The 25,829-nt window shown below is 33.7% G+C and overlaps 1 protein-coding gene across 9 annotated transcripts in view; it reads left to right on the top strand.

Annotated features, from left to right (window-relative positions):
- The first annotated feature begins 5,239 nt into the window (after positions 1-5,239).
- LOC120327286 (spectrin alpha chain, non-erythrocytic 1-like) overlaps positions 5,240-25,829 on the top strand; it is a 44,897-nt gene continuing 24,307 nt past the window's right edge. For all 9 annotated transcript variants that reach the window (XM_078112166.1, XM_078112164.1, XM_078112160.1 and 6 more), the window contains exons 1-23: positions 5,240-5,395; positions 5,857-6,012; positions 7,260-7,385; positions 8,225-8,365; positions 8,550-8,690; positions 9,833-9,975; positions 10,913-11,057; positions 11,462-11,617; positions 12,600-12,728; positions 14,480-14,673; positions 15,676-15,832; positions 16,386-16,577; positions 17,370-17,525; positions 18,064-18,268; positions 18,746-18,927; positions 19,285-19,401; positions 20,168-20,294; positions 20,669-20,791; positions 21,036-21,196; positions 21,731-21,880; positions 22,521-22,652; positions 24,988-25,217; positions 25,550-25,790. In XM_078112166.1, coding sequence (XP_077968292.1) covers positions 5,306-5,395; positions 5,857-6,012; positions 7,260-7,385; positions 8,225-8,365; positions 8,550-8,690; positions 9,833-9,975; positions 10,913-11,057; positions 11,462-11,617; positions 12,600-12,728; positions 14,480-14,673; positions 15,676-15,832; positions 16,386-16,577; positions 17,370-17,525; positions 18,064-18,268; positions 18,746-18,927; positions 19,285-19,401; positions 20,168-20,294; positions 20,669-20,791; positions 21,036-21,196; positions 21,731-21,880; positions 22,521-22,652; positions 24,988-25,217; positions 25,550-25,790 — 3,594 coding nt within the window. In that variant the 5' untranslated portion in view covers positions 5,240-5,305. The remainder of the gene's footprint in view (positions 5,396-5,856; positions 6,013-7,259; positions 7,386-8,224; positions 8,366-8,549; positions 8,691-9,832; positions 9,976-10,912; positions 11,058-11,461; positions 11,618-12,599; positions 12,729-14,479; positions 14,674-15,675; positions 15,833-16,385; positions 16,578-17,369; positions 17,526-18,063; positions 18,269-18,745; positions 18,928-19,284; positions 19,402-20,167; positions 20,295-20,668; positions 20,792-21,035; positions 21,197-21,730; positions 21,881-22,520; positions 22,653-24,987; positions 25,218-25,549; positions 25,791-25,829) is intronic.

The raw sequence follows: 25,829 nt of genomic DNA, 5'->3' as shown, positions 1-25,829 counted from the left end.
AAATCTTAAATTTACTCCTCAATAGCTGTCGCTAAGATATGTCCCGATATGAACGCATAGGTTTCCTAGGAATATAAAGCCAAACTTAGACGTTCGCCGTTGTGTAAGAATTGGTCCTTGTAAAAAAAATAGGACGGGCGGTAACAGCCGGTTAACAGCAATATTCGAATTATTTGATAAAGATATTATATGTTGTGATCACGTCAGTAATCTGGCGAAACGCGTGAAAGTCCAAACACTGATGCAATGAACCTCAATAAACTTTCATTGAATTTAGTAAATTGCACTACTTCAAGGAAGCGTGGTAGAATTGACGATTATTTCATATCTCGAACACAAAAAAGGTTACCTTTTCGAATAGTTTCTGCGGTCTGAAAACTGGAATAAGCTTTTCGACATGCTGTGATCATTGCCATCAAATTATGCTCAGGCCATGCACGAAATTCACAGCGTGGAAAGTCTTTTATTACTCCCTCAATTGCCGACAATAACGCTATTCAATGATTTTGGCAATGGGAGAAACATAAATAAATTGTAATAATGTTATAATAAATTGTAAAAAAAGAATCATGTTGTGCAAAAGGGATGCTGTCCATCAAATTATGCTCAGGCCATGCACGAAATTCACAACGTGAAAAGTCTTTTATTTCCCCCGCAATTGCCGACAATAACGCTATTGAATGATTTTGGCAATGGGAGAAACATAATAAATTGTATAACAAAAAGAATCATATTGTGCAAAAGGGAAAATACGTGATAATAGTAAAGGCGTAACATGGAACGGGGAAGAGCGAACAAAACCGAAACGCGTGATCGCCATTACGTTTGAAAACCACGCATTACCCGTGCGGCCGCGCATCTTTTACAATAACGTTAGCCGTCGTTAGGTGCTACGAAGGCGCTCTCGTGTACATTGTTGTGAGAAAACAGAAACAACATGTGTTTGAATATAGACGAATTTATTGGTATTCACATTCGTCCACAAATTGCAGCAGTGGGGAAAAAACACCAGGCATAACAGTCCTACTGATATCACCATTCTTATTTTACACCTGTTGCTAAATACAGAGTATGTTGTATTAACATGAATGAAATTCTCCCTATCTGATCTTATTTGATCATTATTATTTCATAGCAAAATGACTTCATGACGGAAAATGCCATGTTTTGTGATAAGTAGGGACGGGTTGCCAACTATGAAAAGTTTGAATGAAGGACATAGACGAAAGAACAATATAAAACAATGAAATAAACATCATGTACAAGCTAAAAGGATATATTAAAACAATCTTCATGTGTTTTTCATGTAATGTTTATTTAACATTGACCCAAACAATGTTAATAAAACTGTTATTTCTTTGGCTATTTGAGCTGGACCAAAGCGAAATTAAAAAGAATAATTAAAAGTTTACAAATACATAAACGGAGGAGATTTCTTAAGAACGGAACAATATCAAACACAGTACTATAACTATCGGACAAAACGACGTTGGAAAGAATAAAGGACAATTAGCATCTTTTCTAAATGCTAAAAAGGACAAGGACCGAAAAGCTTAATCAAAGGATTGTCCTTTGAAATAAAGGACAGTTGGCAACCCTAGACTGATAGGTGTGCCGCGAATATTTAAAATGCTCAATAATTTGTCGATATATAAAAAAGGCTGGGAACCCCTGCTCTAACCTATTGATCAATTACTGAATTATGAGCCAACAACACTGGTCCTCAGCATCAATGGTGAAAAATTAAATCTGCTCCTCTGTCGCAGTTTTGGTTTTGCTACTGTGATTGTTAGATCGGAATACACAAGAATCCTTTTGGTATTATTTATTAGGCGTAGTTTAAATTTACATCAAGTAATTCTATTTTTTTGTTTCGTATAGTTATTATTGGTCCCTCCTGTGTATAGCACTGTATTTTACCGGATTTCTGTTTGACAACTATTTCACCATTAGTATTTGACTACTATTTCACCAACTTTTGACTCAACAATAAACATCTTTGGACAATCAGACAGAACCGCGTCATCAAAAACAAAGTGCCTGTACGATCTATTTATTTCAATCACCCTAACGAGCACATCGCCATCGTATGGTGCTGAGCCGTAATAGTAATATACTGTACAGTGCTATTACACAGGAGTCTTACCTCCAAGCGGCTCACGCAGAAGGAGAACCCGCCAACACCAAAAAGGTCAGGGTTCAATGCCCTAAGTTACGGTTGCCAGTTTAGTTACAATAAGAGCGGTCACTGTTTTGAATGGCCGCTACACTGCTACCCTTAAAATGCTGTCTTTTTTATCATTCGAATCCTATATCAAATTGTAGCAGAATTAAAGTGCTACCGAATAAGATCGTTAAAATCCTTTGATGGTCTTTCTGTCGTTTGAACCTCGAGTTAATATATAAAAAAAGTCAAAACCACCATTTTTTATTATTACGGATCACCACGACATGTCTGGAATTTAGCCCAAATGCTTTCATGCCCTAACTATGCCGACGGAAGTTCTGTAGCTCATTTTTTTTTGGAATTCGAAAAATAGATCATATGTTTCACATCATTGTGGTTAATTTCACTTCACAGAACCACTATTCTGAAGCTTGTGGAAATGTATAAATATTTTTTTTGAATATCTGAATCTGAAGATAATTAAAAAATATGAATATGTAAGCTCATTTACAAATATTACAATCGTTGTATTACCGTTGCATTTGATGACTATTTCTCCAGCCTAGATAGCACAGTGGTTCTCCACTGCCGGTCCGCGGCAACCTTGCTGTCGGTCCGCCAAATATATTCCAATAATAATATATTATAAGCAAATTTCAAAATACAAAGTATTGACGGAATGTCCATTAATTTTGTGTTTTTTTCATCTAATATTGATACGTATTACCGGTATTCGTCTAACTACCAAACTTGGTGAGAGGTCCTCTGCCCATTTCACGTAACGGCTGGATGTTCGTTAGGTCTATGACCTCATAACGGCGGTTAACGTCATAACGGAGGAGTTTGATAGCACATGGTTCGGTACTTAATTGAGAAATTGAATTGAGTACGTACGTTCCGTAAATCGACAGTAGGCCTATAATTTAGCGAAATGAGGGCAAACAAACAGCAAAGTATTATCTAGTTCTTTCAAACGAAACCCAATGGTAAAAACCAAGTTAGTGGTGTTAACAGGACAGAGACTGCAACTTCAACTTTACAACATGCCCCGGGATCACGCAGAAACAAGCAAAAATTCTTTCAAAAGACGCAATGAAACTCGCAAAGCTAACGCGACATTTTCACTCGCAGCATAGCAACCTCATTGCAAAGCCTCTTGCGCATTTCCTTGTACTTTTGTCGTAATTGCATTCTTTTGATTATGTTTTGTGTTCATGACATTTTCGGTTAATTTTGAAGGTCCCGGGCATAAAATTTGTTTTGAAATTTTACCGGTCCGCGAACTGAAAAAGGTTGAGAACCACTGAGATAGCATCCACTCTACAACGTATTATCAGCCTCCACATACTCTTTCTTTGTTATACATCAAAACTCAAAATGTGGAATGCCAATATATTTAAAAAGCATGACTGACCAGGGCTTTAAAACTAAGTTAACAATAAAATTATTGTCAAAATATGAGAATGAGGTTTTTTATGGTACCGTCTTTAATCATATTTTCCGTGGTCATAAATATGACACACGTGGTCATAAATATGACATATTTGTTTGAATCGGGCCAACTTTTATAACCAGTATTGCATTCAGTGAATATGTCTCCATGCTGTTTTACAGTTTATTTTTTGCATAGTTCATAGCGCTAAAAAGTAAAGAAAGACAAATTCAATAGCACTTTATAATTTTAAAATCCTGGAGTAAGCAACATGAACTATACAAAATATTCTCACCACTTAGCAACAATACTACTGACTTATCGGACCAACGTCGTCCTTTTCTACATATTTAAAAAACGCCACATGTTCTGAACTTATTACTTGTCGATCTTGATCGGTAAGTATATTGATAGGTATTTGTCTGTTTGTCTGTCTGTTAGTTGCACGCGATATCTCACGAAAGCGAGGTTGAATCTGTTCTAAATTTTGCATGTACATTCATCATATCTCGGACCAGAAGCCTATTGATTTTGGATGAATTATGTCGTATAATTAGCGAGTAATTAATTAATTAGTGATGGGTCACGCGGTGTACCTTATAGAAAGAAGCTTTGCTTTCTCAAAAATGAGAGGAGAGCTGACAAAACCTTGTACAATGTTTTAAAACGTACAGAATATAAGACGTGAGGTTGTGCACCCCTGCACTACGCCACCTTATGTTACCGTTACCCGTACCTGAAACGAGAGGCCGCACAGCAGCCACGCCCATCGCGCGCATCTTGCCGGCGATCCTTGTGGATTTACGCAATAATCAATACAATATGGGACTATCTTCGGAGAGGTCGAGGCGGAGCGGTGCTAAGTTATACTCAGGTATTAGGGAGGATAGGGATTTCGTATGGGGGAAAAATCCGAAAGACGGCTTATTCATATGGCGCTCCACAACACAATTCTATTTTGTCCTGTTACCAGTCCATAACCTGATAACCACTATTTCAGAAGCATGGGCCCGGAAAAAACCTGAGTTTTTCTGTGCATGTCTGCATGTGTCACTAGTCCACTTGCAGTTACAATTAGGTACCGGTACCCAGATGAAATAATGGCAATTGATTTATATAATTAAATATATCTGGAATCTATAATCAGCTTAACAGTCAGACAGTCCATAAAGCGCTGGTGATAGATAACAAAAAAACTGATTATATTATGATCCTGGATTCAAAACTTAGAACTTGCTTCTTAGGTCAATAGATCATCTGAAAATATTTTAAAAATACTCAACTCGTACACCTGTACACACACATCTGCACATACAAACCAAAGAAATAAAAAAAACGAGAATTCTTTAAGATAGGCCTGCCTAATAAGCTATAACAACAATAGTACAAAAAAGACAACAATGAAAATATTTGGGCTATTTTATATCTGTATATTCTGATACCAATAACTTAAGTCAGTAAGTAGATACAATCGCCTGTCGATACTAATGCCAGAATGAAGAAGTATAACATCAGACAGTCAGAAGATTATTTCAACATGTCAACAATTCTCACAATGAAATTGTGTGCACCCTAGACATCCCAACTTTTGATTGGGCTCCCAACAGCCCAAGCTATGGAATGCTGAATAAGTAATTCTGAATTTGTATCACCAAATACAGGGTTAGAGAATTTATTTAATCTAAGCGCAACAGTACTTTTAAAACATGAGTACATCGACAAGCTCAAATTTTGTGCCATTGGAGACGGCAGGTGATATTGCAGCAAGAAGAGAAGATGTATTGTCCCAGTACAAGGTAAGGTCTTAAATTTTTTTAAGTGCAATTACAGAAAATTATCTTTTGTCCGGAAGACTGATAATACTGTAATATGCAAATTTATTTAGTTTTTCCGGGTCTCGTGTAGTTTCGTACCTAACTTACCTCTAGCGGGCTTAGCATAACAATTTTTTGATATGTCAATCCTAACCCCCATCTGACTACGTCATCCAAAAATTACGTCACTACGACATCACAATTACGTCATAGAGCTTGCCAAATATACGTACAATCGCCCGAAATGGCATTGGCGCCGACGATAAAGAACTGACTGGCGTTATCGATCTCTTTCCTATTGCTGTATTGGAATCATTGCGACGAGAAAACGAGAGAAAAAACTGCTATTTATAAAAAAGCATGCTATTTATAAAAAATTATAATTGCAGATAATACAGTAATATGATAGGTGATATAAATTTTAAATGTTTGTGTATTTACAGGCATTCAAAGATGCATTGGTCATTAGAAGACAACAGTTGCATGCTGTACTGCAGTTTCAAAATTTTCAAAGAAATGCGAATGAACTGGAAAAATGGATTGCGGAAAAAATGGTAATTGCAACAGAAGACAATTGGAAAGATTTGACAAACCTTGAGGTGTGTTACACTTGCAATTTTTCAAATTATAAGCAGTTGCGTTAGCATAGAAAGAGATAGCGGGTTTGAGAAGACGTGGAATTTGATGCTTTTCAAGCATGCTCTACCTGAGATATTACTGCCCTGGTTTGAGTATATTTTCAAAACAATAAATTGTTAGATATTATCAATCATGAGGTCTAACGAAGTACACGCATCAACTGCTTAAATCACCCCAAACAAAACTGTTATGTTAAAATACAGCCCATGTTTTTATTATTTTTCTGTCTCGCATAGAACGCTATATCCTGTTTGGCATGGGATGTACCTGCTCCGTCTGTTAGTTGAAAATTGAGTGAATTTTATTTTAACTAAACGCATCTGTCAAGTATTTCATTCCGCCCCAGACAGACTTTTTTGAAAAAACATTAAAATTTCACATCACATTTCTGTGTGGCATATTGCGAACAGTTTCGGGGGTAATTTCCCTTCACATTTTTGTTTGGCGTTATTTTAGGGAGTTACTTAGCTAGACCCTAATTATGATATCCTACTTCATGGAGGGGCAGTTCTTACCACTTCATGGCAGCTCCTGCCACGAACGAACCGCGGCAGCTCTTGCCATGGTTTTATAGCGCTATTCAGTATTCAGTAATCAGTATTAACGGTATATTCACAAATTAATGTACCAGATTTTAATTGATCATGTGGAATTATATCTACTTAAACCCTAACCCTAACCCCAAATCAATCAAAACTGTATCCATAAGAAAAACGTTCCAACTTACCCAATATTTGTCACCATAATAGACAGCCCTGTCTTTACGGCCCACCTGCCGCGGTTACGGCAGCAAAATTGTACCTGCCATTGGTTTTCAATTTGCTGCCGCTGTAACGGCAGCTCGACATTGGTTTGTGGCAGCTAAAAAGTCAGTTGCCATGAGTTTGGCCGTAGCGGCCATGGTATGGAAATACTGCCATGGTTTTGCGGCAGCTGCAGATACCACAGAATACTTAAAACTGCACTTGACTTCATGAGTCCATGACAGTCAAATGTACCCATATTTATATGATTTCCGAATTTAACGAATGTAAATATTTCTTGTGAAAAAACCATTATTAATTGTATACAGGTATATTAATAATATTAAACACCTTTATAAAATTTTCGCATCGTCTCCGCATTTCAATTAAAAAATGTGAGTTTCATAAAAAACAATTCAAAACTCTGGATTTAAATATGCATTTAGTTTTACTATACATTTTAGGCTCGATTACAAAAACATGCTGCTCTTGAAGCTGAGGTTTATGCCAATGCTGGTGCTTTGGAAAATCTGGATGATGCTGGAAAAACCATGATTGAAGAAAATCATTTTGCTCTTGATGATGTGAAGGTAAACATTCATACACCAATTAAAACGGAGAAGTTTTGTGATAGAACTGACTAACGCTGAATAATTTTTATGATGGATTTGGAATTTCAATTCGGTGTTATAATTTGTATGAATGGCTATTTCAAAAAATACCTGTAAAAAAGCAAGTTTTTGATCCCTAATTAAAATATCAACTTATTGACTGTAAACGAATCTGAATAGGCCTATTTAACCTTCTTTGGAAAATCCTGACATACGTGTACATATAGTACAAAAAGATCAATATCACAAGAGAAAATATTGATTTTCGTACCATCAGTCTACATAGATGTTGGTCATATTGCTTTCTTAGTTCATCTTGTTTTAAATTATGGATGAAGGCACTTAAATTTCTAGCGCATACTAGAAATGCAGAGCTTTAAATCTTCGATGTATTGTATTAATAAGGTATATTCAGAACATGAACATTGAGTGGCAACATAAACTAAGAAATATGTGAAGTATGATTTCTGTAAAGTTGTAACTTTCCCACACATAATACAAATATCAGTTTAATCATAATATATCTTTTACCAAAATTTTTTATAAAATGCAGAAAACTGAGAAGTAAAGCAATTTTCTTTAGTTTGGGTATGTTTATATTCGACAAAACATAGTAAAAACACCAATCACAATAAATTAGTTTGAGTTATATTTTATTTGTTTTAATATTATTATCATTTATTGCTTGAATGATAATTTCAAAAACAAGGAATCATAATTTTCCAATGTGTAGTTGTGTACTATGAAATCAAAATTTTAGAATATTGCCTATAAGTACTCCATTTTCAAACAAAATCAATTTCACTACTTTTCTAAAGGATCGTCTTGTAGAACTTCATAAATTATGGGATGAATTACTTGCTGCTCTTGATCTACGCGGTGTTCGTCTTCGTCAGATGCGAGCTCTTGTGATGTATATCCGACAATGCGATGAAGTTCTCTCATGGATAAAAGATAAGGTATGATAAAAATTGAATTGAGATTGGCTATATTGAATTCAATTCAGATAGTTACAACACTCTTGGTTTCCTATTCGACTCGGTGGCTCCTATGCTGGTTGGAAAAATTTCACAGAGATATTTACAGTGTGTATTTTGTAAGGCAGGTAATTCCTAATATGTTTTTGATTCGTTATATTATCAGGAAGCCGTTATTGCTTCAAGTGAAAAAGGTAGAGATGTTGAACATGTCCAAATGTTGCAGAGAAAATTTGATGAAATTTCAGCTGAACTTGTGGCTCAGGGAGACAGAGTTCGAGAAGTCAATGAAACTGCAGACAAAATGGTTTGTATGCCAACCTTTGGTTTATAGTTGTTTCATAATTAACTCTGACAATGATTGGAAAAAATTAGATTGGCGATTTACTTATAGCTAGGAAATTTGAGCAAATTGAATACCCTTAATAGAATGAGATTTTCAACCAGACATATTCAATGAATAATGAATGAATTGAAGCATGGTTTCTGGTTAACAACAGAATTTTAGTACTCGAATTTAGATATTCGAAATGTATTCGGAGGATCCTTTAACTAGGTATTAGCATAACATTATAAAGTTGTCATCTATCTCAGTAAATTGTTTCATTATTACCGGTACATGTCCTAAATAATATGGTGATATTTCTTTAGGTATTGTCTTAATGGCAAATTCTTACTCAGCAAAATGATGTACAGTGACAATATTACCTTGTTGCTTTCATAAAAACCCACAAAATCCTTGTATATTCTGTTCATGTCTCTGATATTTAAAATACTTTCGTTTATATTTTCTACTCACTTTGACTTGGACATGGGCGATGTTATCATACAGTTCCTATATCTCTCATCAGGACCACAGATACAAATTTTCCAAATAAATGTATATAAATCGTAAAGAATTCTTATGAACATACTAGGAAGTTGCTTCTTATTAAGGAAGTCATTGTTGTGATAGTCAGGAAACTATTGAGTCTGCTGTCTGTTCTTCATTTTTCTTTATTCCATGTTGTGATTTCAATAAATAATGAAATCATCTTTTAATTTCTCATTTACTATAAAACTGCAGCTGAAATTAAATATGTGAATTGAATGAAATATTATGAAAATGAATATATAAATATGAAATATTTGTTGAGCTAATAATTGCAGCGTTTTGACTTGAATGTTCGAAATTGTTCTTTATGGTATTTTGATTGCTTTGCTTATTTATGGAAACAGAAGTATCAAATTTTGTATATTGTCTGACTGTTGGTACTAACATTTGCACTTGTGGTTTCCTGTTTGACTCCATTGTCAGGTTTCCAGGAATTCTGTATTTTTAAAATATTTCTATTTGTGAAATATTTCTTTTTAAACTGAAGTCTTCTCTATTACCTACAATGATTCGATTTGCGTTTTTTTTTCATTTGGATTCATTGTGTTAAAAAAAAATCTAATGAAAAATTCCAGGTTGAGGAAGAACAGCATCCAGAAGCAGACACAATTCGTGAAAAACAGGAAGAAGTAGCAAAAGCTTGGGAACATCTCAATGATCTGGCAAAAGAAAGAAGCGAAAATCTTGGAACTGCTGCTGCTGTACAAAAATTCAAACGGTAATTTTTTGCAATATCGCTGGATGAGAACAGAACAGGCCCAAGTCACAATTTTTAGTTTTGAGAAAAACGCACAAAACAATTTGGAATATTTTTATTTTTAAATTTCTAGATATTCACATTTAGTAAAGACCTGAGCTTTGGTTATTTTTATTGTGAATGAGAATATCTTTGTAATCAATATTTTTTGGCACTTCAGCATCAATTCCTTTCTTTCTGCATTTTTACCCATAAAGAATTTTGGCCCATTCTGCTCTCAACAGCTTCTGAAATTTTTTGTATGGGATGCAAGATTAGGCGCAAATTGCACTGAACAAATATTTAGGGATGTAAGTTTCGGACATTTCATTTCTGATGTTCATGCCCATCATATTGGAACTTAGGACTATCTTTTTTTCAATATTTTGGGGTTTTACTTTTGAGCCATGCTCTACAAGGTGGTTCTTGAAATCCTAAATTTCTCAATAATAAAATTTTTTGCTGGACTTAGCTAGCCCCTAACTTCTACAAAATATTATAGTCCTAAGTCCAGCTAAAAATTTTATCATTGAGAATTTCAGGATTTCAAGACCACCACCTTGTAGAGCATGGCTCAAAACCCCAAATTATTGAAAAAGAATGAATTTTCCAAAAATGTGACTTAGTAGGCCCCTTCTGTTCTTTACCGGCGAATAACATAATAGCGTTCTGAAAAGTATTTGTTGCAGTCTGAGTTTCTTTTTTATTTCGACTTACTTTCGGATCTAATTTGTGAATTTTTGCCAACTTTATTCAAATAAAAGCTAATGATACACTATATACTGGTTACTAAAAAAATTACCTATGTTTTTTAGTTGGTTAATGAAGCATATTCTTAACCAACTAAATTCATCTATGCAGTGAATAGTAAAATCATATTCATACTTAACATAGGAAATTGTGTTTGTTTGATCTTCAGTGAAACTGAAGAAACTATTGAATGGATGAATGAGAAGGAAAAAATTTTGTTATCAAATGATGTTGGACATGATGTTGCTTCTGTTCAAGCATTGCAAAGAAAACATGAAGTTGTTGAACGTGATCTTGCGGCTCTTGAAGAGAAGGTTCGAAATATCCGTTTGATTGTTACGATTTGCTTAGTGAATACAAATTGTAGTGTAATGGGTCAATAATTTATTGTTAAGTTAAGAGAATCATTTTATTATGTGAATTCAACCTATTTTTGAGAGAATTACTATTTCTGCTGAATATTTTAAAATTTTTAAATTCTAATGATTTGGCTGCCATTCGTATCAATGCACTGCAAAAGTATCATGAATCAATGAGCATAAAAAATATAGATATGGGCGTATCTGGATTTTATATACATTCGTTATCTTTGTGATTCTGTGCTTGCACCAGCTATACTCAATTCTGAGTTCTGACAATTGTTTCCTTTGGGTATTTTATATCTGTTTTTTCCAATTCAGCTCATAATTTTGATGAAGTATATTTTTCAATAATTCAGGTTTCTGCTTTGAAAAATGAAGCAGACAGATTGGAAAAAGATCACGATGATGTTTCTGTAACAAAGGAACGAGAAGCAATTGATGAGAATTGGGACCGTGTTACTGATGCTGCTAAAAAGAGAAGGAAGAATTTGGAAGAAAATTATAACTTGCAAGTAGGTTTTGAATCTACCGGTAGTTTATATTTATTTCCAATGCTTATCTGAAGAGAAAATATCTGATGATTTCGTATAAGGGTTGTTCCAAGAATTTAGTTTTAACAATTTTTGAAATAATAAGAATTCAGATAATCCAAAATACTGTTTTTTTCTCTTTCGAAAATTTCTTCAAGTTGAAATCATGTTGGCATATAATATGGTTTTACTGCAAAATAAATCTGTTTAGAATATGCGAAATCGAAATACTAGTTGCAAGGTATAATACCAGAGTACCTGACTATATGAATATTGACAATTGACATCCCTAATTGGTATCACTTGTAATCTGTGTCTTTTTTCATCCTGATTCTAAAATATTGTTATCAATACCGAATTTAATACAAGTCCTGTCCCAGTGTTGTCTTGGCTCATTTTGAGTTTCATTGGACCTTATTAAGTGATGTGTATGGTGATGTTGTTTACTAGCGTTGAAGTTTGAGTTGAATTTCAAAATCCTACATTGAAAATTGATTGAAATCATAGTTCTGCCAGCCAGGTGTATCCTAATTGCAGCATATTTGATGAAATTTTATTTGTCAATGCTTGAATGATAATTTAGAATAGTGTTCTTCAAACTTCTCTCATCACGAGTCACGACCCACTTTGCTCGACAGAATTTTTTACGACTGCCAGGAACTAAAATTAAAATAAAGTAAAATTTAGTAATGCAGTAAAAAAAAAATTGACCGATGTGGTGTGCATGCATATTGTTGCACAAAGTCTCAGTACCGGTTCCAAATCTTTCAAATTTATTGATATTTTGTTTCAAAATAACCTACCGAAAAGGTTTTACCGTGACCCCCATTGAGTCCTTTCGGGACCCTGAGTTGAATGAGCCATGATTTACAATATTCAAATTGACATGGGGAGGATATGTAATTGATTCTTATTTTTCTTATTCTTTCAAGAATTTTTAATTGAGAGATTTCTTTTATTTCAGAAATTTCTTGCTGAATGCAGAGATTTCATCCAATGGAGTGAGGATGTCGAAGATAGAATATTATCTGATGATTTGGTCAATGATGTCTCGGGTGCTGAAGCTTTGTTGGATAAACATCAAGAACATAAGGTGAGAACAATGCCTAAGTTTTTTGAGAAATTTATGTGATCTTTTTATAACATATTTTACTAATAGAAAATATTCCAAAATTTGTGTTGCTTGACATAGTACTTTTTTGCATGATGTTCAAAAAAATTTAAATTTGAAATTGAGATTATTGGAAATGTATTTTTATGGAGTTTTGATAAATAAATTGTGATATTTCTGGGAAATGTTTTCCAAATCAAAAATTCAATTTGAAAATTCATTCAGATATTCAGATTCAGAAACAATACCAATAAAATTTGGCATCTACCTTGATTTTTGTTGTATCATCATTTTATTAGAATTTCTACAATCTTGGAAATACAAAATGTGAACTCATAATGAATACTTATTAATTCTCCTAGATAGGAATTGTATGGTTCAATTATTATTCTTGAATTCAATGCTGTTCTGTATTTAATATTCACAAGCACCACATTCAGTTATCAATTCATATGAGCAATTTTAATATTTTTTATTCCTATTATCTAGTATAAAGCAAGTTTTTTTCCTATAAATATCATACTCAAAATTGAGTTTTTGAGTAGTTTGAGTAATTGATCCATACATTCCAAATTTATGTTTTCATTTAAATATTGAGACTTAATTTGTCTTACACCAGACCAGAACCACTTTCTATATTCCAAATCCAACATTTCTGTACAATTCGAAAAATGTTTTCTTTCGGCAAATATAGATCATATAATTGTTACTGTGTGACTGGATGATGTCTTGTTTTGAATGTAAATATGAAACGTCTATACTAATGTAACGCTTGACTAATCATTTACAATCTTACAATCTGAATCTGAAGTACTTACTTCAAAATCCATTGATGCGGAAAGTAATTGGACCATGAGGAAGGCCTTATTCTTTTCTTTTTATATTCAGCATATTAATGTGAAGAAATAATTACAGTTGAATAGCATGCAACAATGCTTTCGTAAAATATTGATATTCTGATAAAACTGAATCCATTAAATTTGAACCATGCTACATTCTTTGCCGCTTATTATTTTGATGCCAAAACAAAGTTATGATAACTGAAGGTCGGGATTTCGAATCTTCTTTCAGTAGTTATCCTAAAATAATGAAATGCTTCATCAATGTTTTGAAAATACTGAATAGGCCTATCCAATATTCATGATATTTTTGTAAAAATTATGAACAAAATGATTCACAAGAATTTTTCACATATTTAAATTATATGTATATTGTTTATTGTCTTTTATCTGGCATGTTGGCATGTTTTGAAAAATAAAGTGTAAAAAACAAACTAAAGACAAACATTAATTATTGAGTTAGATAAAGATTCCAACTTGATAACGAATCACCAAAAAAAAAAACTAGGTACCTTCGACTCCAGGTTGACAAGAATTTAGACTACATCTATATTTGAAGAAACTTTGTATCATTTAATTTTAAGCTGCGTTTGCAAGTATTCAATTTCTGTTTTATGACTCCCTAACTTGACATTTCGAAGTATGAATGTCCGACTGACTCAATAATGAATAGTTTAAATTATCACTACAGCTTCAGTACTTGAAACTGGCAAATTTTTACAACATTCAACATGTTCAAAGACATGTGGCAATAAGTAATTGGGTTAATTATCTCAACCCTGCTTTTGACTAGTCCAAGATCATTGATATGCCTTTATAACCATTATTCTACATAGTTACATACCATGAATTCACGACTCTCCATATTTCTAATATGTAATCATCTTCACCCAGGGGGAAATCGGTGCTCACGAGGACAGTTACAACAGCACTGTTGCTTATGGAGAACGTTTGATCGCGGAAGGTCATCCTGCATCCGTCATTGCTGCAAGAAAAAGGTCAGATTCATCATCCTCATCATCATCATCTTCATCATCGTCATCTTCTTCTTCATCAGAGGAGGAAGGAGAGATAAAACCTGATCGAAAGTATGATTCATCTTGGACATTCAAGATATTTGCACAATATTGATTTGCTGCATTTTTTTAGTGTGATTTACAGGGTTGCTATCAATATTAACCCCAAAATAAGAACATCAGGGAAACATAATAGTAAGATAACAAGGGACGAAATGTAACAGACAAAATGTAGTCATGCCAGTTTGGCCCGTATCTAATCATACTTTGCACTAGAAAGGATTTACACAAGCAGTTCTTTATTCTTGGAAACTATCTGTTTCATCTCACTTCTAAGTTCATCTTCACTTACACCATGAATGCGCGTAGCGTATCAATTAAGGTTCTGATATCATTTCAAGCAAATCAACCATTCGAATTGACCAATCTACGTGCTTGGTATTAGAACCTCTATCACTAGAATGAAACAAAAATAAGGACACATGTCACCAGCACATGTACAGGGTAATCAAAGATGCAGTAAGGCCTGTGGTTCTAAAAGTGAGCTTTGCGACGCACAAATGCGTTGTTTTAATTTTGCTCGGACGACGCAAAACTCTTCTCCTTTTGTACCTGTTTTGCACTACTTAAAATATATACTGTACAAGAAATTCGAAGTAGAAGATTTGCAAGTAGTTTTGGGATTTCTTTCTTGGAAAATCGATGCGCGCTCTCACCCCCTTTGCGACTTTGTATTTATGTGAAGCAGGCTTTTTTACAAAAGTTGTAATTTAAATGAAATATCGATCTCGAGCAAATGTTGAGATGTAAATGCTTGTGGCTCTCACACAATTCACCTACAAGATTCAATGACATTTGTAAAAAAAGTACACCCATCCCATTGAGTGCGATTTCACTGACTATCGTTATGTTTTGTACGATCGACGATCGTTCAATCTGCAGTAGGCAATTGATTTACATCTGACAAAATTTGGTTTTCATCAATATTTATATATTTTTTTTCATTTTCATCAATAAATCGAATAATATCAGGTGATGTACTATGATAATGTCCCTCATATTTACTTATAATAGGACGGCTCTCATTCCAGCAAGATTAGATGAAGTGATTGCAAGAAGAAGTGATTTGATTCGTGTGTGGGAGGAACGTCGATCATTGTATGATCAATGTCTTCATCATGCATTGTATAATCGTGATGCTGAGAATGCAGAAGCATGGCTGACTGCTCAGGTAGAAATAGTATATTGTCTGTTTGAAAAGATGAATGATATAAAATGAGATGTTCTAAACACATATATATTATGAATTATTTATATTCTATATTGATATATTGAGCTTGCAATTTGGGAACGATTTCCAATACTTGTATTTTAAAACTTGTTTTTTCTATGAACAAAATTTGCATTGACAAAACTGATGAAATTTTATAGTACATTCTGATATTGTACCCTTCAAAAAAATCAAATAAAAGTCTGTTTTAGTTCAGTGGGGATAATGGACGATTCGACTTCGCTATGTTGGCATTGCACGTTAATATTGGCTTGCAATCCAACCTCACCCATGATATAATAATTAAGATTGTCAAGACCGAACTGGGAAGATTCCAGTTTTCACATAACATAGTAGCTCCTTACGTATCAGTGGTTACACTTATACAGAGGGAGCCTTGTTTGGAGTGGAAGGCATGTTAAAATATACTGTCTTGCAAAAAATATACAACTGTTTTGAGTCGTATACCTATGTTTAACTTCATCGGAATCCGGTATATATTTTCATTTTACAGGAAGCTCTTCTAACAGAACAAGATCTTGGCGATTCACTGGATTCAGTTCAAGCTTTGTTGAGAAAACATGATGACATGATCAAATCAGCTGCTGCTCAAGAAGAAAAGATTGTTGCTGTTGATGAACATGCAACTAAGCTTGTTGAAGCTGGTCACTATGCTTCACAAGATATTGGAACTCGAAGAGATGCTGTAAGTGATGCACTCATTTATTTTATGCCTATATTACAAGATTTGAAAGAATATGGCCAGAATAGCCTCATGGAAACTTATAAGAAGTCACTCAAAAGTGAGAAATATGAATCTAAAAGTAAAAGGGGTTGTTCGTTTCTGTGAAAACCTTTTACAGGATGTTTGGAATCGCAGTGCAATTGGCTAGAAATAATTCGATGATGTGTTTAGGTTTGGGATAAATAACAAACTTAAGACAAATACTTGTAATAAGCATAGAAAATAGGTTACTCCCGAAGTATGCGCACCAAGATGTTGCACAACCTGAACCCTGACCTGGTACAGCACCTGAGTTCAGGTTGTGCGCCATCTTGGTGCGCATACTTCAGAAGGTCCGAAAATAGTACTTGTCACCAAATTTTGTGTAAAGGTATTTAAAAAAAAATCAAATTCTTGAATTGGTTGTAAGCTATAACTGAAACATTTCAATTTTTAAGAACATTTAGAATGTTGTTGTTTTATAAAGTATCTTTAGTTGATTTCAAACATGGGAATTTTGAATTTAATGACAATTAGAAGAGGGGACAATTAAATTGGGGCAAAAAGTTTTCAAATTGAATTTTAAGAACAAACTTTCACTGTTTACTGTGGTTGTTCGAAAAGTCATATTCTATATACAAATTGACTGAAATATTTAGTTTGGATAGCTTTCAGGACGTTACGTAAGATTATTATTAATAACTCTTTTCGAATCATTATTATAAATAATAATTTAAAATGAAATCAATTTCTTCAATATTTCTAATTTTTCAGATTCTGGCTAGACACGAAGTGTTGAAACGACTGATTGAGGCGAGACAAACTGCTTTATCTGATTCCAACAAGCTACAATCGTTTCAACGCGATGTTCGTAACATCAAATCATGGATCGCTGATAAAAGCAAAATTGCTACTGATGAAGCTCATAAGGTGAGAAGAAATGATTTAATTAGAAACTGTAATGAATGACAAATTAATTAAATATAAAAAAAAGTTGAAATAATGAATTTTTCACATTTTAATTTCTCTTCATTGTTTTTAGCCTGTTTCTATCAGAGATCAAAAAATAAATAAATATTCGAATGCACTCTGAATTCTTCTATTAAATAAATTTTTTATGAATGATTAACAAAGATAAAATACGTAAACATTGCAATAAATTGATTTGAAACACTTGTAACCACAATTATAACCGAAAAGCCATATTTTCCTCTGCATATTTGTAAACATATACATTGATTTATACAATAGGCATTACTTCAGCAGCTGTATTGTGAATAACCTTATGTTTATATATAAATTATGTGCTTTATTGGAATCTTATTCAATTATATTTAAAAGAACCTTTTTAATTGATTTCTCTTCAGTAGAGAAGGTGAATTGTGTATAGATATCTGATCATAGAACGGAAATTCCAAAGTGATAATATTTCTGATAAAATTAAGTTATCAAGAATAATAATTTTTAGGATGCAACAAATCTGGAAGGCAAATTGGAACGTCATAGAGTTTTTGAAGCTGAAATATTGGCGAATGAAGGACGAGTTTTGAGATGTTGTGAAGACGGAAAACAACTGGTGAATGATGGTCACTATGCTTCTGAACAAATTGAAAAGGATGCTGATTTAGTAGAAGAAGAATGGAAAGAACTTCTTGCTCAATGCAAAAATCGAGGTTTGTTGGTATTTTAAGACAAATGCATTGTAGATTGTGTGACTCGTTCTTTTTTCCATGTTTCTGGTACCTGTCATTTGGTGTATGACCTTGATCACCAGAATTCATGGACTTAAGGAAGCCATGCCATTACTTCCGAAATCTTAGTAAAACACTCATTATATTGTATTAAACAAGAATTGGATATATCATATTTATTTTAGAGCATATTCATTTCAGAGCAGTGCTCCCCAACCGTTTTCAATTCGCGATCCACTTTTATTGCAATTTCGCAGTTCGTGACCCACTTTTATTGCCATTTTTTTCCTGTGAGACGCACAATGGGATGTTTATATATAAAAAAACGGGACGAATGTATTCATTAATCAAACGAATGTATCTATTAAGCAACTGAATGTATCCATAAGCATCTTAAGCAATCTTGAATGAATGAATGTGGTTTTGACGCTGTTAACAGTACGATTCCATTTTGTTAAGGGGAACTATTGGAAGCTGCATGTGCAGAACAAACATTCAATAGATCGGTAGCTGATTTACATCGTTGGATGGATGATGTTGACGTACAATTATCATCTGAAGATCTGGGAAAGGACGTCGATTCTGTGGAAAATTTAATGAAACGTCATCAATTGTTGGAAGCTGATATTGCTGTTCATAAGGTTTGCTATTTCAAAGATTTTAAACACAGTGTTTGTATTCTGCGTAAAATAGGAATTGTCAGTTTTTATGGTGTGTAATGTTTTCTACACTTTTCCAACTTATAATTTTTATTCTTCTGTTATTATCATAAGGTAATATTGTTCACAAGTTTCAAAGGTTCATATCACTCCTGCTATATCCTGATCCATTTTTCTGGTGTATAATTCCATTATTAAACTATAGTACATTTATACTTTTGGTGTCAAGACAAAGTAGGGGTGACTAACTTATGAAATGATATTCGATAAAGAATGTTTTTTTTTAAGTATCGATTAGTTTCCAATTCAATTTTTTTTTTCAATAAAATATCTTCGCAGGATGGAGTTGATGGTATAGAATTACAAGCAAATAAATTTGTGGATGAAGATCATTTCAATGCTGATTCTATCAAAGAAAAACAAGAGGATGTTTCTAAGAGATATAAGAATTTGGAGGTAACGTGAACCTAGAATCTAATTAGATAGTTCTATATAGCAAAAGTAAGCGACAGTTTGAAAATTTTGTATAAAATTGAAATCAAAGAAGTAATGGTGCGACGGTGTGACGCATCATGCTAAGCGTTGGGAGTACACTTACCACCGCACTTCTGCTTATACTGCGCGAGTTTGCAGGTTTGAATCCAATGCGGGGATAGGTATGTGCAAGAGGATTACTGGACTCCTTCCCACTGTATGGTGGTTCATGTAATTGCTGGTCGGTTACGGCTTCCCCCACCATGAAGTCCTGTAATTGCTGGTCGGTTACGGCTTCCCCCACCATGAAGTCCTATAATTGCTGGTCGGTTACGGCTTCCCCCACCATGAAGTCATGTAATAGCTGGTCGGTTACGGCTTCCCCCATCATGAAGTCCTGTAATTGCTGGTCGGTTACGGCTTCCCCCATCATGAAGTCCTGTAATTGCTGGTCGGTTACGGCTTCCCCCACCATGAAGTCATGTAATAGCTGGTCGGTTACGGCTTCCCCCACCATGAAGTCCTGTAATTGCTGGTCGGTTACGGCTTCCCCCACCATGAAGTCCTGTAATTGCTGGTCGGTTACGGCTTCCCCCACCATGAAGTCCATGCTTCTGACTAACCCCATACCCGACATGGTAACCGACCGAAAGGCTGTGGTTTGCCATATGATTAAGCTGTATTATCGACTTTTCTCTCTCCGAAATAAAAAATTTAAATCTTATCCTAATTATATTTCTTTGTTCAGGAACCTTTGGTGAAAAAGAAGGAAAAGTTAGGAGAGTCATCCGTGGGAAAACAACTTTTTCGAGATATTCAGGATGAGATGGAATGGATTCAAGACAAACGACCACTGGTTACTGCTACCAGCTTAGGTTAGATTTTTTTCGTGAACTTCAATGGAATACTAAGTTAAATGATGTTACTGGTTATTTCATAAATTGGCTGTTTATGCAGCAAAATCATGATATGTGCTAAATTTACTGCATTATATTTGATATTTGGATATTAAGAAAAAAATTGCCTGCAAATTGTTATGTACATATCTATAATAAACTTGCAGGATTTTAATAACTAAGTCACTCGTTAAAGAAGGAACCAGACCTATAAATTCCAACGATCTCAATTTTTATAAAAGATTTTTTTTTAATTAATGGCAAACATTTTTTTGCTATTTTTTCTAAAATTATGAACCAAACTGCTTTGAACTGGTTGAATTATTCTTTTATTTTTATTTATATAAATTCAGGAAAAGATTTGATGAGTACACATAACCTTGTGAAGAAGCATTCTGCATTGCAATCTGAACTTGCTGCTCATGAACCAAGAATTCAGGCTGTTTCTGATCAAGCTGAAAAATTAGTGGAAGAAGGTAGGATTTAGTATTTACAAATTCATCTACCATGAAGTCCATGCATCAGAAACAAGACACTGGCTAACTAATTTCATACCTGACATGGACTGGTAACCAAACGAGAGGACATGGTTCTCTATATGATTTAGGCAGTCTTATTGGCTTTCCTCTCTCCTGGGATAAATATGTAAAATCTTATGCTATTCTGAATAACAGACAAAGTTACATTAACAGTCAATTTTTGCCTTCTTTCATTTTTCAGGTCATTTTGAAGCAGAAACGATTGATGCTAAACTACATGCTCTCAAGCAAGCGTGGAAGGAATTGAAAGATGCTGCAGAGGAACGGAAAAATAATTTGGAGGATGCTTTCGAGGCCCAACGATATCTTGCTGATGCCAACGAAGCACAAAGCTGGATGGAGGTGATTTATATTTTTCGAAATGTCACTTGTCTTTACAATTTTTTTTATTTTGGTTTGGTAATCCATTACTAGCTGACTATGTATAGGCCAACAAATATTATTGTTGAGGAATTGCAGGAAAAATGACAATGTATCACTTTGGATAGAGACTCATTTCCTAAATTAGGAAAGGTTTGGTTATTTTAGTTGATTTTATTGACATTTATTATATTTTATTGAGATTTATTGACAAACTGGAAGCCTGAATTTTTCCTTCTGATTTCTTAGCATTCAGAGCCAAGATAAAAGGCGCAGGTGTTCTGGGGCAAAAAAGTAGAGAAACGCTGTGCTAGAGCCTTTATTCAATATAGTGATATATTAGAATTTGCATTTTAAGGATAAAATTCAAGTAATAAATATTTATCTGTTTGATACACCACACTCCCAACCATTTTGTAACCTGACAAGTATAGTCCCTTGCTCCCTTTTCCGGGATAGATTGTATACCAATCTTAATATTTCTTTTCTTACATTTGCTTTTTCAACTTCATAAAGGAGAAAGAAACCATTATTAGATCAACTGACACTGGTGCTGATGAAGATTCTGCTGATTCTCTTCTGAAGAAACACGAAACTATCATGTGTGATGTAGAAGCTTATTCCACCATAATATCGGGTCTACATGACCAAGCAATTGCATGCAAGGTTTGAGTTCCTTTTTGTTACTAGTAAAAGAATATCAACCACACCTCAATTTTTTTTTCTGTTATTTGACTACTAAATTACACTACCAAGATGTGTACATCTCCAGTGCATTCACATGGTTTGTTCAGTTACAAAATTCTAATGAGAGAGCAGCCCACAAATATTCGGGTACTCCTATAGTATATGTACCAAGTTCGAGTTAGGCCACAATTTTATTTCCATTTTCCTCATTTTAGTTCTATTACGAGTTCTGGGACTAGCCATGTGAATATACCCCCTGCCCATAGGTTTCAGTCCCTTTATACAACTGATGTAATATTGGTGTATATGTGCATATGCATGCTTTTACCAAAAATAATGTTCATCCACTAGTTATTGTATACTCTGTCAGCTCTGTCAGCATAAAATCAATACGAAAATTGATGATAAATTAGTGGGAGAATTTTGAGAATTTATATAACAAATGAAATAGCTTTTTGACAGATCTTCAAAATCTGGTCTAGCAGTTAAAAAGAGAAATTTTCAATTTTGCCCATTTCAACACATCTACTTTATTGGCTTCATTGAATTGTTGATTAAAGTAAAATTCCCTTTTCAATTCTGTTATTTTTTTCCTTTTTTTTCTCCCTTTCACAAAAAGCTTCAAAATCCCTGGGCTAGTGAAGATAAAGTTGAACGTGTCGTTGCTTTGCAAAATTATCAAGCAAAGTCTCCAAGAGAAATATCAATGAAGAAGGGCGACGTCTTGACTCTTCTTTCTACTCATAACAAAGTAGGTGTTTTTTGATATTTTTGTATTTCTGCTAGTTTTGTATTTAGCAAAGTACACCAGGTGAATTTGGTTTTCTTTAGGTACGTAAAAACGTTACGCTAGATAATATTAAGGTATTACTTGCATCCGGTCTTACATAATAGTACTGTGGAGTTCGGAATTCAAGCTGGGGTTTGGTGTGGAGTCAAGTGTCTAGCGCAGTGGTTCCCAACTTTTTATTGCTTGTGGCCCCCTTCCAGAGGCTTTCGGCACTCATGGCCACCCTGTTTATCATTCCAGTGGTAATTATAATGTTAATTTGATTGGTAGATTTCAAATCCCATTATGTTCGAACAATTCACGCTCAACAAAATGAAAGCACCCTTTCAAATAACCTTATCAAGCAATGAAACTAGGAAGAGCGGGGTATTCTTTCTTGTAAAGGGGAAAATCTTTTTATTAACAAACTTTCTGTTGTCTAAAGTTTGAAATCCCAGAATTGATGGCAAAGGTGGAAATGAATATATTTTTAACCCAAAATTTTGGGTCAGGCTAGAAATTTTTACAGCCCAATTGATCTTTTTGTATAACGCATGGTATTTTAATGCTTTACTTCTGGTTACATACATATGCATTGGTACAATGCGTATGGATGGGCAGTTTACAAAAACCTAATTTATATATTTTTTTAGCTTCCTAATTATTGCATTTAATTGAATATTTCTACTCGCAGTTACGTGTTTCTGTCTCTAGTGAGATCCAGGTAACATAAGTCAGTATGCAGCATGCATTCACTTTCAATGCATTTTTCAAATACATCAAACATTACAACGACACAAAATATAATTTTTTTTCACAAAATAATCAATGTAATTATCAATATTATGCACTTTTTTTAGCCTTGTAAATATAGTATATGATAAGGAATGTTTTCAAAGCTTCAAAGCTCATTTTATCCTAACTTTGCTAAAAGGGTTTTATGGTCTCTGGAAGCATGCTTTCCAAGGCTATAACCAGTCCCTAAAGTTGTGACTTCTGAATTCTAAAATTTCAAAAATAAATTAATTTGTTAAATGTGATTACACAAGATATATTTTTATTATCATTGCCCTTTTCCTTTTTTTAGTACTTTTATATACAGTTACGTCGTTACATTTCATTACAACATTTTCCATATATCCCATATATACGGTATATTTCCAACTTATTTTTCATATCATAATTGGCTGCACAAAACAATCGTTGTTATTGATGAAGCTTTCAACAATTTCATAAATAACTAGCGATGCTACGAATGGAAAATACTTTCTGTAAATACATTTAAATTGCGAGTAAAAGGAAACTAAACCAAACTTTTCACGTTGGAATGTTTGAGAAGTTTGACACTCTCAAATGAAGCCTGAATGTTCATTTCGATTTTGAATACTGTAATATGGATCAAATGTATTTTGTAGTTGAAATTATGAAGTATAATAACCAACATTTTTACGAAACAAAATTGCAAAAAGACGAGTACAATTATATGAACAATTAATTATTCAATCATTAGAAACACATTTTTAATAGCTCCTATCTCTCAATCTTATTTCATCTCAAAATTTTACTATTCTATGCAGATATCATTATCGTTTTCTCTATTTAAGTTTAAATATCGATATCCCAATCATTTTTTCACTTTCTCCATATTCATTCACGTAAAAATTATAGGAAGTTGATATAGTTTGGGAATTTTGGACCTTCGTAATTCTGTGAATCACTATATGGAGGTCTTATTATTTGCACTATGGTGGATATGCTTAGATATTCTGTGGTAAAAAAGTTAAGTTACTTACACAAAATAAAATGTAATTTTGTACATTTCATCTTTTCACTACACAACAATGTTCTGTGCTTTATTATAAAATGCACATTAATTGAAACTTGAGAATATATTGAATTTTTTAATACCCTAAAATTTTCTGTATAATATTTTAAAGAGTTTCCAATTCATTTTAACTCCAATTTATTTGAACCTTGTATCCGTGAAAGAAAAGTCTACTTTTGAATAAAAAGTGCGTTATTCTTTTGAATTAGTATGATGAAAAGCAGTGTCTGTTCTGATGAGGACTGTGGGTGACATCACCAGCTAAATTACCTATTTGGATTTATCACAATTGCTCTTTTTACAAAGTAAATTTCATTCCAATAGGGATTGTATAATATCAGACTATTTTGACATGGACAATTATTCTTACAATTACAAAACCTTATTTAAGTGGTAGTCTAATTACAGTAAAAAAATATATCAATTGCCTTCAAAACTTAGTTTTAGAGTTTTCGAGAATGAGAATAACAATCATTTTCTGTTATACATTAGGATTGGTGGAAAGTGGAAGGTGTAGACAGACAAGGTTTTGTACCATCATCTGCTGTTAAATTATTGGATTCTGAAAAAGATTCAAAACAACGTCATTCATCATCTAGTTCTTCTAGCAGTGAAAGCGACCAGGATGACGATAAGAAAAATGAAGAAGAAACAGACGGAGCTAAAGAAACTTCTGGACATCCAAGCACAATTAAGAAACGTCAAGAACAGATCGAAGAACAGTAAGTTGTTTACCACATTCTGTAAAAATCTTGATACTGGTGTTCAAAAATTTTATGAAGTTTTTTCATGTTTTTAATGTAGTGCTCAATCAAAGAATTATTGTAATTACCATACTTTTGTTTGCATTTTTTTTTGGTTAAACAATTTGACTTTCATTTTGACCTTCCTAAAGATTTTGTATCATCCAATATGGAATGTATGTTTTCGTATTGTAATAAATCCCTACCTGTGTATCACATACTTGGTTATAGTATGGCCTATGCCCACACTCGTTTATTTTTAATCATAGAAATCATATGCATATAATGTTCTTTTTTAACAATCACTTTAGGTATGAACGGCTCAAAGCCGATGGAAAAAATAGAAACGAAGCTTTAGAGAGGTCATGCCGTAGACACGCACTTTTGAGAGAATGTGATGAGTTGCAGAAATGGATGGAAGAAAAACGAGCAGAGGCTGCAAAGCAAGAGAAAGAATCGATGGAGGATGTCGATGGACAACAGCAGGAGGATGACGACGGTGGACTAGAAATGGTGGAAAAACAACAAAAGAAATTGGATGATTTTCAGAAGGTTAGAAGAATTGATTGATTTCAATAGAGAGTGCCTGAT

Source organism: Styela clava, chromosome 4 (assembly GCF_964204865.1).
Source record: "Styela clava chromosome 4, kaStyClav1.hap1.2, whole genome shotgun sequence".
NCBI classification, from domain to species: Eukaryota; Metazoa; Chordata; class Ascidiacea; order Stolidobranchia; family Styelidae; genus Styela; species Styela clava.
The sequence above is the reverse complement of the archived record's forward strand: the minus strand, read 5'-3'. Positions and strand labels throughout refer to the sequence as shown.